Source organism: Vicia villosa, linkage group LG5, assembly GCF_029867415.1.
Source record: "Vicia villosa cultivar HV-30 ecotype Madison, WI linkage group LG5, Vvil1.0, whole genome shotgun sequence".
Classification (NCBI taxonomy): domain Eukaryota; kingdom Viridiplantae; phylum Streptophyta; class Magnoliopsida; order Fabales; family Fabaceae; genus Vicia; species Vicia villosa.
This window is the reverse complement of record NC_081184.1, coordinates 156,073,329-156,089,872: the sequence shown is the minus strand read 5'-3', so window position 1 is coordinate 156,089,872 and position 16,544 is coordinate 156,073,329. Positions and strand designations below refer to the sequence as shown.

The 16,544-nt window shown below is 31.5% G+C and overlaps 1 protein-coding gene across 4 annotated transcripts; it reads left to right on the top strand.

Moving 5' to 3' along the window:
* Window positions 1-10,132: 10,132 nt before the first annotated feature.
* LOC131607893 (nucleobase-ascorbate transporter 4-like) lies at window positions 10,133-14,182 on the top strand. Of its 4 annotated transcripts, none has more exons than XM_058879848.1 (7): window positions 10,133-10,381; window positions 11,151-11,344; window positions 11,515-11,581; window positions 12,509-12,687; window positions 12,763-12,859; window positions 13,274-13,344; window positions 13,844-14,182. In XM_058879848.1, exons 2-6 carry the CDS (start codon window positions 11,196-11,198, stop codon window positions 13,316-13,318), a joined length of 537 nt encoding a protein of 178 aa, XP_058735831.1. In that variant the 5' UTR covers window positions 10,133-10,381; window positions 11,151-11,195; the 3' UTR covers window positions 13,319-13,344; window positions 13,844-14,182. The 4 variants fall into 4 exon arrangements, with proteins under 4 accessions (XP_058735831.1, XP_058735830.1, XP_058735828.1 ...); XM_058879847.1 differs by having other exon boundaries at window positions 10,133-10,559; XM_058879845.1 differs by lacking the exon at window positions 11,515-11,581 and having other exon boundaries at window positions 10,133-10,559.
* Window positions 14,183-16,544: the final 2,362 nt, after the last annotated feature.

The following is a 16,544-nucleotide window of genomic DNA, read 5'->3' as shown; positions in this document are numbered from 1 at the left end:
TTTATTAGCTTCATCAAATGAATGGTAACTCAAGTCAACTACTGCCAGAGAAGTCATTGCCCAGTAATGCACCTACACATGAGTATGTATCACTACTCTTTAACAAGCTTTGTTGATTGATTCATGATGAACACTTGAATGTCCTTGCAGGTATATATAGTATTTGTTGGTGATGTGATGATAAATAAAAACTTACACACACATGAGTGCAGCAAGTAACATGCACATGTATAACAATCCAAAGGATATTCCAAGCACATCCTTTGTTGAACAACTAGTAATTCGTACAAACAAATAAAGTGGTACATACCGTTATTGCCTTTATAACTATGCCTAGCATCCTCATTCCTCCACCAAAAAGGAAAAACATAAAGAATCTGATTTAATAGGAAAAGAGGAATCGTGATGTAGACAAGTCCTTGATTTTTTTTGAAAGGAATTGACATTGTAATAAATAACAAGAACCTCAGATTGGATCTGTGCTAGCATATGCTGCTCCTATGGAGTGGCATATCCAAATTATATGCTCATTGATTTCATTATATAAGACCTTCATGTTGTTCAAACAGATTTGAAGCTAGAAGTATGATAGCATATTTATGCTGCTGTTGATGAATGTTAGGGAAAATCTTATTTGGCAGAGAGGAGTAACTAGAGAGCTTGAACATGCATCCTTCTTGTTTGCCAAAGAAGATTTGCCCTACCATTTTGAATAGCTGTTGATTAACACTGATGTGTCCGATTCTTGAGGTATCATTATATAATTAATTAACTTCTTTTGGTTTATTTCTAGTTTATTATAGTAATGGTTTTTCATTCATGACATTGAAGTGATATGTTGAAGAATGTTAATTGTCCAAAGAAGCCATAAGAAGAATGAACTATATTGTGGTGATTCATCGAGTTAACAAAAACACTGAGCCATCATTTAGCTATTTTCTGTGAGCCAGAATAGCTAATTACTGTTTATTTGTGAGCAATAGTGCAAAAATATTATTCTATCATATTAATAAAGAATTATTGACTTGTCAACACACAAGATGCTGCAATGTACTTCTGTTCACTTATATATTCTGCAAAAGAGATGCAACAAATAATCTTAAACATAGGCTTGCATTATCTCATATGAGGATGAATCTATTTTCAACGGAAAAAAATATATATATATATATATATATATATATATATATATATATATATATATATATATATATATATATATATATATATATATATATATATATATATATATATATATATATATATATATATATATAAAAGAGGCATTAAGACACTAGTCAATTGACTATTTTACAACACATTTTCATCCTTGACCTTAAAACACACTATATAAAAAAGAGAAAATATATTAATAAATTAATTTTAATTTAGAGTTTGGAGGATAGAGAAAGGAAGGGTTTATGAGAAAGGAGATTTAAAAAAGAAAACTATTTAACATTTTTTAAGAAATAGATTTTGTTTAGTAAGATAAATAAATATTTATTATTAATATATTTTTAATTTTTAGAATATTATAACAATATAGATTATAATTAAAGAAATTATGTAAGTCTTCCAAAATTCTCCAAACCTCTTCTTTAATATAATTTTTGAGTTTCCATAAATTATAAGACTTTTGCATTGTGACTACAAAGAAATTCCTTAAAATCCTCTCCATTTAAATCTCTTAGTTGTTTTTACTCCACGCTTCCTTTTTTTCAAAACCTCATCCCATCTCCTTCAAACTCCTAAACAAACTAAAGTTATGACTAAATTTTTCTAAGACATCTCCTTTATACTCATCTGTATTAACTATCACTTTCACTAATTTCCTACTTTATAGGATGATATACTCTAACAGTCTAACCATTGACTTACTTCAAAGGCATATTTATTCCTAATCAACAAGTATAAATTAAAAAAGTGATAGGTCTACCAGTGGTTTGACGACGATGTTTAGATGTTGTAGAGGTAGCTTTACTCCTCTATCAGGGGCCATGGATTTTAGAGAATGGAGGAAGGAAGGTGGTTATTTGAGTAAATTGTTAGTTGATGTGGTTACAGGAAGTCGGGTTGCTAACACAGAAGAAGTTGTATGTTCATCGCTTCCTCCAGCCCCACTTATGCCTTTGTCTTTCCCTTCTATGATCATCGAGCTTTCACCATCTTTAAGGCAGGATAGGTTTGTAACTTCCTGTTTGGTAGGAGAGTTTAAAGCACACTTGAATTTTGACTTGGTGAAAGAAGCTTTGTGGTTGAATGAATGCTCGCACCTCAATTCTCTTCTTTGGGTGGTTTTAGGGGTACTTCTGAGCTCTTTAGTGTATGAAGCTCTTCTCATTTGCTTTTAGAATTAGAAAGATTGGTGGGTTTGATTTTTGATTCTATTAAGCAGTCGGACAATTCTATTTTGTATTGAAGAGTAATTCATATTCAGAAGATGAGCATCAGAAGTTCTGATGCGGGTTGATCTTCTGATGGTTACTCAGAAGATAGTGTTGACCAGAAGTTCTACCTTCTGGGTCCAGATAGCGTGGCTGTTTATTTAAAGGGTACTTTTGTATTTGTTAGTTTTGTACTATTTGTACTTTAAACTTGTTCACTAAGTTTAGTCTGTTAGGGCTTATGTGACAATTTTTTTTTGTATAAATAGCCTTGTAGTAACTATCATTTATTAACACAAGTAATAGAGAACACAACAATTATTCTCTCATTCTTTTGAGTCGTTATTCCTTTTTGTTCATTCTCTTTGTTATCATCTTTAATTCTTGTGCACCAACAATTTGCACGGAGATAAATTTGTGCGGTTGAAATTCATAGATGTCTCTACATATATTTGGGGAGAAGATAACTTTTGAAGGCTTGTAAATTTGTTGGGACGTCTTCTTCTGATAGATACTAGTGCGACCGCTCAAGTGAAATATGCTTATGGTCGGGTAAAGGTCATGGTCTCCACTCCTCGTTTGGTAGATGTAGTGGTTCATGAGGGGGTGGGATCGCAATCTTTTAGAGTGACGGTTAAGGAAGAAGATAAGGAGAGTTCTTTAGTGGGTAGTGGCAAGTAATTAGTCAGTTCCTCAATCTTAGTTGATATCTCTTTTGTAGGAGGAATTTCGGGTTTTGATGATGGAATTAAGAATAGAAAGTGTTATAACAACAACCAGTATAAACGATTAAAGAAAATTGAAAATAAAAGAATGAACACGATCAATTTTTTCCACCCAATTCGCCAAGTGTATACCTTTGCGACTATATAGCAGCTATAATTCCCTTAATTTTTGTCTTATGAAATTAGGATTATAGTGTTACAAGCCACATATATAATACTTGGGTTCAGTTTGTCTAAACCCTAATCCATAGTTATCCTCAACAAAAAGTTATCTATATCCATAAGTATCTCAACAACATCCATAATAATCTCCACAATATGAGACAAACTCAACAATATCCACTTTGGTGAATATCAAATTTCTATGAAGACTTCTTACACGACGATTTATCTTGGCAACAAGGGAGGTACACCTTTTCCTTAACACTAAGAACCATGTTACAAGTCCAAAAAATACTTGAACTTTTCCCTGATGACTGACTTAGTCAACATATCAGTTGCATTCTCTGAAGTATGAATTTTTTTAAGTGATATTAATCCAGATTCATGTAACTCTCTAATATTGTGAAACCTCACGTCAATATGATTGGTCTTGACAAGATACACCTGATTATTTTCCAAATAAATGTCACGCTGACTATCAAAATGCAACCGAACTCCATGTTGCTCAACACCCAATTCCCTCACTAATCATGTACTAGCCATAAGGTTTCTTTGACAGCTTCACTTGCCTACCGTCATGTACTTTGCTTTAGTTTTCCACATGAAAACTATAGATTAAACCGACTGCAACATATTATAGGTCATCTTGCTAATGTAAGAATATATTATATATTGTAGACTTTCTATCTTCTATATCACAAGTACAATCTAAATCAACATATTCTACAACTGAAGGATCATCATATTCACTACTAAACATGGTACTATAACTCATAATATCTTTAAGGTATTTGAAAAATCTCCTTAACTACTTTTCAATGACGTTTACTGATTTGAATTTATCAAATAGGTATCAATACAATATTTCATGTCGTTGTTGAAGAATTAGTAGAAATTTAAATAGATGGTGTATCGGTCAAACTGAAAGTTATTAAAAATTATCATCTTAAACATATTAGGTAAACATTTCACTTCACCAACATGGCATACTCGTTAACGAAATTGATAGAAGAATAAATTTGAATTAGTTTATTTTGTTGGTAAACAAAATCTGTAGCATTTAAATTTATATTCTAAAAAAATGAATTTCTTAAAAATGATAATTTGATTAAACATAATTGACTTTGATTTAATTAAAATTTCAATAAAAAATTATAAAAATTTAATCAAAACAATTTAATTTTTCTGGTTAAAATAGTCTAATGATTAAAAATTTAAAATTCACCTCTTTTAAAGATGAATCAGTAAAGTATCACGGCCCCACAACATCTAATAATTATTTTTATGGATTCATTTTTTTCTCTCTAAAAAAACGGAACCAAATAGAATAGTTACACCCTTTACATGGCCATTATGTTATAGCAAAGTAATACTATATTATAACACATATATGATATACCTTAATTTCTTGATAAATCAATGAAGGAGTGAATTGCGGGACAAATCTTCTTTGGCAGGAAGTTTGTTAGTTTAATCATATAAATAGTCAACTCAACTCAACTACTGCCAAAGAAGTTATTGCCCAGTAATGCACCTACACATGAGTATCACTACTCTTAACAAGCTTTGTTGATTGATTGATGGTGAACAATTTATGAGGTCTCCATGTGTGTATATATAGTATTTGTTGGTGATACACAGACATATGCATGCAGCAGCTAACACACACATGCATCATACTAAAGGATATTCCAAGCACATCCACTGTTTGAGCAACTAGTTCTTACAAACAAAGTGGTGCATCTATTACTTTTATGGGAAAAGATATTTGTACACTGATAGTGTACACTACACCGTATAAGTATATATTTAATATACTATTTTTATTATTTTAATAATTTATATTTTCTTGGGTTTTGTGCTTCCAGTATTTTGTTTTATTGTTTCATACGGTGTATGTACGGTGTATAGGAAAGCTGGTGTACAAATAGCACACCTGTACTTTTATTTATATTTTTTGAGAGTTCTTTGCACTAAAAGTTTCTACATAAATGGGTTGTGACAAAAGTAAATTCCCTTTATATGAAGAGCATAATCCTTTTCCATACCTTTTCTAGTTTCCCCAATTTGATCACATGGTAGAATATGCTGATGGTTAATACCTATTCATAAAGTAATAGTTCAATACTAGTGATCTATGAAGCACGGACTCTGACACGGACACTGCGATACGATACAGACACTCCGACATCGATAATAATTAATAAAAACATAAGACACCGACACCGCTACATATACGATAATATTTAAGTTTCATTTATCTATCTATTATTAAAAGAGTTAAAAATATTTTAATGAAAATTAATATCTTTAATTTTTCCTTGATAATATTGTTTCAGTACATGTCCAAAAGATGTGTAAGATATGTTGAAAACTAATATTTTTGGAAAAACATGTCTGAATTGTTCTACAAGTGTTGTTTGAGTTTGATACTAGTGTCCGACACCGATTTAAAGAGTGTCGGAACAATGAAAAATCTATTTTTTTAGGTGACACTTTTCTGACTTTTCTGACACTTGTATGACTTTTTCGACGCGTGTCATACGAGTGTCATACAAGTATCGGACACCGCGACACGCTTACTCTTAGAGCTGTCCGTGCTTCATAGCTAGTGATTTCTCCATTTTAGTCACAACTCTCTCTTATGGAAAGGAACACATATTTTATAGTTTTAATTTTTAGTTATGTTTGGGTCTCCACGTATATCTGGGTCACCTTAACTCGTGGTCAATTCCTAGCCAAGAGAAACATCCTTTTTTGTGTGTTTGCATTCTTCACAGTTGCATATTAAAGTCGTTGGAGAAACCATCAAAGTTAAAGGAGTACGATAGAAAAATATATTTTGACGAGCGTGTGCAACACTTAGATGATAGTTTGAATTATAACAACGTCATTGATGCAGCAATATGTAAGCTTTTTGCACGAACACTGACCAAATTAATTAGATTCTGGTTCAAAGTTTTGTTAGACGGTAGCGTGGAGTCATGTACCGATTTGTGGAATAACTTCATGCACGCTTCACAACTCTAAAAAGGCAACCAGTGACGATAGTAATCCTTAGTAAGAAGAGTATGCAGTCGACCGTTTCACACAAGTTGTTGTAGAAATGAGAGGCTCCGACAAAATCCTAAAATGTTGGATTTTTAAGGACTGTTTGAAGCAAGACAACTGCCTTAAGGGAGAAGTTAAGGCGCTAAGAGGCCCATATTTTGAAGGAATTACATAATAAGGCATAACCCTCCATTAACTTTGAAGAAAAACTCATTTCCCGAGGAGTAAGTTAGGCACCAATAGATGCATCACAAATAGAAAACTACTTTTTATGACAATGGTTTCATCTTACATATCAAAAAATTAAGGTATAATTCTTAGACGCGTCATTTTTTTCTTAAAACAATATACAATCTATTTCCTTGTTTTTTAAATAAATAAAATCAAAGGGTAAACTAATTTAATATACATGCTTCGAATCTCAACTTTTTCATATTATGTTTTTATTTCATTAAAAGTGGCGCCTTCCTGAATATTTTATATTTAATCTAAAAATAAGCCATTTTCACCTCGGTTTTGTTTTTCAACCAATGTGAATTTGTTTCTCTAATAAATATAGTTTTAACTTGTAGCATTTAGTTTCACTTGTCTAAAACAACATACACTACAACAAATAATACATTTCATGACGGAGCATTTCAACTCACCTAACAAAAATATGAAGTGTAACCATAGACGCGTCACATTTTAATTTTTTTACAAAAAATACCATATATTCTCTCGGTTTTGTTGGAAACCGAGGAAAAAGTATTTAGAGGACTCGTCATCAAATTCCAGCAACTACGTTTTATAACCTTTTAATTTTTTAATTTTTTTAATGACCTATTATCTCGATTTTGCTGAAAACTGAGAGGTATAGTATTTATAGGACATGTCTTCAAATCCCAACAACTACACTTTATCACTTTTAAATTTTTTAAATATTTTTAAAAGAATTTTACCTATCGGTTTTTATTAAAAATTGAGGTAAACACTACCACAGTTTTGAAAATAAAAAAGTGCAGTTGTTGGGGATCGAACCCATGACCAATATTACGTTTAAATTTTTTTATGACCTATTACCTCGATTTTTCTAAAAACCGGGAGGTAAACTAGCGTATTTAGTTTTTCATTTTATTTTATGACAAATTTGATAAAAATAAAATAAAATAATGGTCAACACATTGCCAACTCACCAATCCACATGAAACATTAGTAATCCGCGTGAAACTCTCACTAGCCAATTAAAACGTGAATGCCGCAGCTATCCATCTTGGATGCAAAGTGCTGAAATTTAAATTTAAAATATTTAAAACAATGATAATGAAAGAAAGAGCAGAGAAATATTTTAAGGTTAGTTTCTTAATGTAATATTTTATCTAGTAATTCATTGTTAAAATTGTTTAATGTTAGTTGAAGTTGTATCAAGTAAAATGTTTGATATTGTTGTTGTTATAGAAATTTGGTATTTAACAATTCTATTGATTTTGTTTATTTGTCGTTTTTGATGTTGTTGAGATTTAATGTTTAAAGTTTCGATGAATTTTATTGTTATTTTTGTTGTTGTTGTTGTTGTTACTTTTGTTGAGATTTAATGTTTAAGTATTCTATTGATTTTATTTATTTGTTGTTGTTGTTGTTGTTTTAACATTTAAAGGTTCCATGAATTTTGTTGTTGTTGTTGTTGTTCTTCTTCTTCTCATTGTTGTTGTTTTTATTGTGAGATTTAATGTTTAAGGATTCTATTGATTTTGTTTTTGTTTTAGGTGTTATTGTTGATGGTGATGAGGAAGACTTAGAATTTGTCAAAAAAATCAATGGTTTGCAGATTAAAATGAAAAAAACAGGTTAAAATCAAATTTTTATAAACAATACTTTACCCCTCGGTTATTGTTAAAAACTGAGATAAAAAGTAGCGCAATTTTGGAAATTCAAAAAATGCAGTTACTAGGGATGAACCCATGACTAGTGCCACTTTTTTCCTCCGTTTTTAAATCACCGAGGTGATAAGTGGAAAATTTTCATGTCGCCCTTCGTTACCTCGCCTGTGTAACCGAGATTATATCCATTTCATGTCCGAGGTTAAAAGCATTTTTTGTTATAGTGATAAACAGAACCCTAACGAAGAACCCTAAACAAGAGAGCCCTAAACAACGAGAGTCATAAGCACACATCATCTTCAATATCAAGATGATATGTGTTGATAATTCTCGTTTCCTCTTCAGAGATCCAAAACATTTTCTTTCACTTCTTCTTCAGAGATCTGATACGTCTTACATCAATACTCATCTTATTATTGCTGTTGTTATTTAATCTTCTTGTTGTTGTTTAAACATATTTATGTTATAGATTTATTGATGTTGTTTTTTTTAGACCCGTTATTTAGACCATAAATTCTAGAGGTTTAATCTTGTTAATGTTGTTATTGTTTAAACAAGATTATGTTTTAGATTTAATGATGATGTTGTTGTAGTTTTGTTGAGAGTTTGTTTTTAAGCTGTGGTTGAATGTAAGTTATTATTTTTGAGTTGATGTGATTGGTGTTATTATTGTAATGTTATGAAAATCTATATGTTGTAGTTTAGTTGTTGTTATTGAGTTTGAGTTTGAGATTGATATTGAGATTTTTTTTATGATTCTTTGTGTAACTATCGTCTTGTTCCGTTCTATATCGAGTTGAGTTTATTATATCTAATGTCGATTTTTGTTTCACTAACTCCTCTTAGAACATGTAACATATTAAATTGATTTTGGAAATAATCCTATGAAAAATCACCATGTATTTGAAACTTATCTTACATTGCTTAATGATTTTCTAGCATTCTGCAACTCATCTTTTATTGTTAAAATCTCTCTAGTATTTCTATTTTTTGTTCAACTTTCTTCCATATTTGTTCGTTTTTCAAAGCATCAAATTTTATGCTTTCAATAATGAATTTGTAGAAAAGAAAGCGTTGAATAAAAAACTTGAAACATTGAAGTGATTTTAACCATTAAAGGTAGTGAGATGAATAATGAGTTACATGATGCTCAAAAAGTCATTGATTAGTGTAAGTTGTTCATAAAAAATGACACAATTGTTCATATAATTATTTTCTTAACCAATTTTGAGAAGTTATATGTTCAGTTAAAATTTAGTGAAATAAGCAATTCATATTAGATTTGATAAACTCAATTATATTTTACCCGTCGGTTGAATGTCTAAATTAAAATAAAAAGTGTTATACCTATCGGTGAAATGTAAAAAATGAGGATAAGTGTGTTTTTGTGCAAGGCGTCTCTTCGTGAAGATCAAACACATAACTTTTATACATTACCAATCCATTACCAATCGATTGTGTTAAAACCGAAAAATAAGGTGGCACATTTTTCCACCTTTACTGACGGAATTTTGCCGTCACTATAAGTCACACTTTTTGTAGTGTGTACTATATTGTTGTAGTAGTTGATGCGAGCAATATATTCATTTTTCTTCATCCCTCTATTTCAAACCTCAACCATATATCACAATATGATAAGAACATGTCTATCGTATATGTCATAACGAATCATGAAGATAAAAAAAAATGAATGTTCCGATTAAATTGTTTCGAAAACAAATTAATTGGAATCAACATGATCAATAAGAAACATTCACAAAGCTTTAAAAAAACAAAGTTATCAACTTTACACAAAGGGAAAATGATAGTGTACACTACAAGAAAATTGCCCTACGGTGACAGTCATTTTCTATGTTTTACCTACGGGCAACAACAACCATCACTAATTCTTATTTTATTATTTTATTAACTTAACTTTACTTTGTCATTATTATTATATTTTACACTCAGATAACTCTCTTTCTCGTGCTTTTAAGGACAAAACACAAAGAAGTTCCCACATAAGCGCTTCTTCAAACGCGCTTTTTTTCCAATGTGATTCTTACGGAAAGCCTCCCACGCAAAAGTACTTTTTCCCAAATGCGATTTTGCAGCCAGACAACTTTTTCGCAAACCCAAATGCGATTCGTAATCTCACTGCATCGATTCAGTCGCGTTTTGGTTCTGGTTCAGAATACTTATGGTTTGGTGCATTTTTAAGGTAAGCTTCACGATTTCATGTTGATTAGGGTTTCAATTGGTTTATCTGGTTTTTTGTTTCGGTATTGATTCTAAATTAAGTTAACACTAGCATCAACATTATGAAGCTAAATGGAGGAATGTTTAGCGGTTAAAAATGCAGAAAAATACAGCTTTTGGTCTTGCCCGCAAGGTGTTCGGTAAAACACCTCAATCGTATCTCTTGATTCTTTTGCTTCAATTTTTTTACTTCATGATGTTGAGTTGTTGTACTGCTGGTATTGTTCATTTATGATCATTTGCGGCGTGTGAATTGGCGGAGAATTGTCGACGTTACTACCTTTTTACAACTTACGCCTCACGTGTTCGACAAAAAGTTTCAACCAGTTTCTTTCCTCTTTTTGCTTTTGTTTTGATGTGCATTGTGATGCTGAATTTTCTGTTATTGTTGCTGAACTCATTCTGCTTATTGAATTGGTTATCAAGTCTATAGTGGATTTCTGTATTTCAGCTTCAAAGTCATGCATAAAATATGATGTTTAGATGAGCAAGCTTAGATTGAACTTGATAAATTCACTTGATTTGATGCTTTGTTTGTAGACTAATTTCTCATTTCTTAATTAAAGAATTGCAGTGATGAGTATGATACATGGACATGCCTTCTCCTTGGAATTCAAGCAGAAGTTTTGGTTTAACCTTAAACATCCAATGAATTTGGTTTACAGACAGTCATCTTCTATTTGTCAGTTTTTTTTTTAGAATTCTAACTATGGTTTAAACTGATTTGCAAGATCTTGGGCAGTTTGTAGCAGGCTTTGTATTACTATCTTTTGTTCATGGACTATTTCATCAATCAATCAGAAGTTCCACTTTTTGTGAATGGAATACTAATAAAGTTGAGTGGGGAGAGTGCATTTATGCTTATGAGTCTTCTTGGAGAACTCTTGTGCCTCACAACTTTTACCTTCATTCCTCTATTGTACAGGTATTATTTCCTCTCATTCTTAATTTCTGTTTGCATTTTTACATATGTAGTGACATGTTTGTCTCTATGGCATGCTACCAAAGAAATATCTTTTATTTGCTTTTGTGTGTAGTTGAAACATTCGGTAGTTTATCTTTTACTAGTATTTTTTTTGGTGCTTGGTATTGCAGGGTAGACATAAGGAAGCTGATGAAGTGTTGTGCTATACCCGAAGAGGAATCCATAGTTAACAATCAGGTTTAGTATTTATGTAGTGAATTGAAGAAAAATTTCTAATTTTCGGGTGGAAAATATTTGAGGTTGGGAGTTAGTTATTCATGTTTGGAGTTTGGCTTGGAGGTTCCTTGAAACTGATTTTCTGTTAGGTTGGTTATGTGAGCTGGCATAGTTAGTTATAGGTTTTATGAAAGGTTAGTTAAACTGTTATTTTCTGTTAAACTCTGTTGGTGGTAGGTTAGTTAGAAATTGGTTTTGTTAGTTGAAGGTGTTAGAAGCATTTGATAGGTTAGTTGCTAGGTGGTTAGGATTATAGTTACTGACTTGTTGGAATCAATTGATTGGAAAATGAATTAGTGATAGGTCTTTTGAACTGATGCAGGGCTTTTATTCTGTCAGCTTTGATTTATTAGGAGCTAAACTTGGTGCTGATAATTGATGAGTTGATATGAAGTAGTCGTGTTACGGTTTGTCCGAAACAACTTAGCTGCCAAATTAGTCTGAAGTTATCCTTTAAGTTATCCTTTTGCTTGAACTATTTTCTGTTGCAAGATTTTTGTTCGAAACAACTTAGTCACGGTTTAAATGCATGTGTTGCAAGATTTTTGTCCGAAACAACTTAGTCACGGTTTAAATGCATGTGCAGTTTAGATTTTACGAATTGCTTTTGAGTGTATTGTTGCTTGCATTGCGGTCTAAACATGAATTTATGGTCTGCACATATTGAAAATATCTAAAGGCCAAGAAACCTGCACCAAGATTCAATACATTATCTGTCTACCTAAATTATTTGTCTACCTTTATGTTCCTAATATCATTGATGGGTATTTCATTTGTAATTGTGGATATACCGTGTTATTCTCTGATATTTGCTTTTGTAATTTTGAATAGCTCAACATTTTAAATTGATCATTTAACGAAACTTTCGTTAAACGAATCTCCTTGCAGTACATTCCACAAAAGATGGGATCAAAAGGCGTCGACCACGTTGCAATCATAGTTACAATTGGAAATTCATGGCTATTTGCTGAAATTTTTACCGCGGCTGGTGCATATAATGAAAGACCACAATTGACTCAATTCGGTTGCCGCACTGATAGATCTGGGTTGATCACTGCAACTCGTTGGTCAGTCCTTAATAGATTTGCACCTCTTACAATAGCTAGTAACCATTTTAATTAGGTTTTTGTACATTTGTGCAGGATAAGTCTCCTGAATCAGTTGCAATGGGGAACCCCTTCTTTTAACGCCGGTGATATTTTCGCAATGATTGCTGCTTCTCTTGTTGCCATTGTAGAGGTTTTTCTCAATCTTTTCTTTTTTAAATGTAGAATAAATTCATTGGAGACTAAATCGTTACACTTTAATTGTTGTTCCATAATCATGTTACAAAATATTTTTTCTTCAAATTTTTTCACTATCTTAAGAAGTTCTTTAATTTTTTTTCTTCAAATTTTACTGTGCAATGTTTTAAGGAACAACTCTTTCTATGGGACCACTTGAAGAAATCGTAGGCTTAAAAGACTTGGTGATTTTGGATTTGGGATATAACAAATTAACATCTTCAATAAATTTTGAAGTAGAGTAATTTTGCATTTAATTATCTACACCAATTATTTTTATGCTATACTTGATGATACATAGCACACTCAATATGAATTGGAAGTCTCTACCTTTTAGCTTATTAATATGAATGAAAATATCCATTTCCAGAGGTCAATCTCTCTAAGAAACATGCTGAAGCTCTTTTGGATATGAGCTTACGAAGACTGGCCCTTTGTGAGGTATTATATCTTTCATTAGACTATAATGATTTTTGTTTTTGTTGTATTGATTATTTACCTATGCTAGAAGCATATTTGAACTATAAGATTTGTGTTGTGTAAAGTGATAACTTTGTTTATGAACACATAATCAGTCAAGTATTTATATTGCTTCAATGTTGATCCTTGTGTGTTATATGATTGATCCTTGCGTTGCTTCTGTTTTGATTTTGTGTACATGTTGTTTCGGTTTTTTGAATTGAATCCATGCATGTTTTCCATTTCCGTACGCATCCAATTCTTGCATATACACTGTTCCGGCTTCGTGTTAATTTCATGAATATTTGCTGCTGTTGATACGAATGATATTTCGTGCATACTTATGCTGCTGTTTCGAATTAGGATTGCTCGGGTATATGTTACTTCTGTCCAAAATAATTTATGCATATTAGCAATTTCTGTTTCGAATTAATTTAGTGTGTACCAGTTCTTTATGTTCTTGCATATGCCTCTGTTTCAGGAAAATCTTGGTCGCATTCGTAAGACTCTCGCTGACTTCACCAGCTTGAATCACTGAGTAGTTAACATACTACTTCTGTCGGGTGGACTCCATCAATGCTTTCGAGCCTGATGGTTACAAATCCTCTTGATTATGTTGAACCTTTGGGAACAGCTTGTGCTTCTGGGTTTACACTAAATAAAGCTGGTGCTTCTGGTACTTCGGGTGGACCGTTTCCAGCGGGTTTACACTAAATAAAGTTGGTGCTTCTGGTGCTTATGTTGAATCCTCTTGAATATTTTACTTGGTCGTTGATTAGATTCATACAAAATAGGGGTCTTTATAGTTATACTTATTCAAACAGAAAATAAGAAAATGTAGTTGAAATTCTTTGTTACTATATTGAAATATTTGAATTTAATTGAAATTGATATAATAGTTTAATTTTAATATTAAGTTAATTTGTCACATTTAAATTGAAATAATAGAAAATGTATCGTAAAATTTTTTACCGAGTAATTGAATTTTAATATTATATTCTTCAATTATAAAAAAAAAAATTTTAATTTATAATTTTATTATATTTTGGTAAACTAAAAAATATTATTTAACAGAGTTCTAGTGACACCTATTAAAACAAAAACTGTAGGTAAAAATAGAAATATTTGTAACACTAACCTATGATATAGTGACATTCAGGTAAATATTTGCCCGTAGCTAAAAGCTATCGTGACACTTCTTATACCGTAGCACTACACCCCCTTATAATTGACGCTAGGGGTGGGCGTCACTCAATGTCTCCAAGACTTTTACCTACGGATTATTGACTTTTAGTGACACTTTTTGAGTGTCACAAAAAGTCAATTTTCTTGTAGTGGTAATTATATAAAATAGATGAAAGAATGAATTGCGGGGCAAATCTTCTTTGGCAGTGAGTTTTTTAGCTTCATCAAATGAATGGTAACTCAAGTCAACTACTGCCAGAGAAGTCATTGCCCAGTAATGCACCTACACATGAGTATGTATCACTACTCTTTAACAAGCTTTGTTGATTGATTCATGATGAACACTTGAATGTCCTTGCAGGTATATATAGTATTTGTTGGTGATGTGATGATAAATAAAAGCTTACACAGAACACGCAGCAACTAGAACACATATGTATAACATTCCATAGGATATTCCAAGCACATTCTTTGTTGAACAAGTAGTAATTCGTACAACCAAATAAAAGTGGTCCATGCTTTTGTTGCTTTAGTATCACTCTCAGCATAGTTATAAATTACGATTGCGATCGCGGTTGCAGATGTTGCAGTTGTGATTGCTGCGATGCGCATTGCATCAGTTGCGACATAAATTTTGATTGAGAAATATTTAAAATACATCTTTAAAAAACACTTAATGGTAAGATTTCTCATAAATAAATTGAATTTTGGGTTCTGAATTTTCAATTTTGACGAAAATATTGAAGTAATTTGGACGAAGTTGTCTGATACAATTCGTAATGTAAAAGGACTCATAATTTCAAATCACATCGCAATTATGATCTGATGCGGTTGTGATGTCTACCACATCAGCAATATTACAACCGCAATTATGATTGCAGATCGCAATTTAAAACCATGACTCTCATTGCTCTTTTTTTTATTATTTTGAGAATCCTTGTATTATTAAATTCTATCGAAATAGTTTATCACAGAGTAGGTTCAATTCATGGTGTTACATTTTGGTTAAAAATGCAACCCATGACTTTCATTGCTCTCTCTTTTATTATTTTGAGAATCTTTGTATTATTAAATTCTATCGAAATAGTTTATCACAAAATAGGTTCAATTCATGATGTTACATTTTGGTGGTTGAAAATGCGGTTGTAGTTATTGCAATTATATACATTGTAATCGCTGCCACGAGCACAACATCAATATTGTAGCCGCAATTGCACATGAAGGCCAAAATTTGATACTATGATTCCATCACGTAGATGGCATAATTATTTTCTATTCCTCCTATAGTTTCTTCAATTTTATTCATTTCTGTCACGGCTCTAATTTTTCTTTGGGCAAGGCGTGAAGTCATTAAAGTCCTTTGTAATTAAGTTCTTTAAAACATTTGATTATTTTTCTTTTGGGTTAGGTATGGATATGCATCTTCCGTTGTGCTGGCCTCAACATATTTTCAATTTATTGGTTATCATGGTTGAAATTTCAAACCCCTCTTTTTGATTTCTCATGTATGGCTTCCACATTTTAAATTACAAGAATGGTGATACTCTTTTGATTTAAAATTGAAGATAATATTTTTTTTTTTAAACTACACTCACATTCCCATGTCCGATGTCTATTAAAATGGCGCTGACACTCTTTTTAATCTTAAAATATTCACGGACTATCTTTAAAGTATATTAAATTGACATCAACACTCCTCTAAGTTTAAATAACAATAAAAAATCATAGGTATAAATGACATTTACCTATAATTTTCTGTTAGTCACTAAAACATTTTGTTGATATATGTTAAGGTTAGTGCATATTTAAAAATCATAGGAACTCTATGTGTCATTTTAACAAATCTTAGAAGAGGTGGGTGTAATTTTCCCTTTTTTAAAAAAAAAAAAACCTTTATTAAATTAAATCATTTCACATACAATAGTACAATGTTTTCAATGGGTTTGAAAATTTCCTCGGTCCATATTTGTTCTAGATTGTTAACATCAAATTGGGTC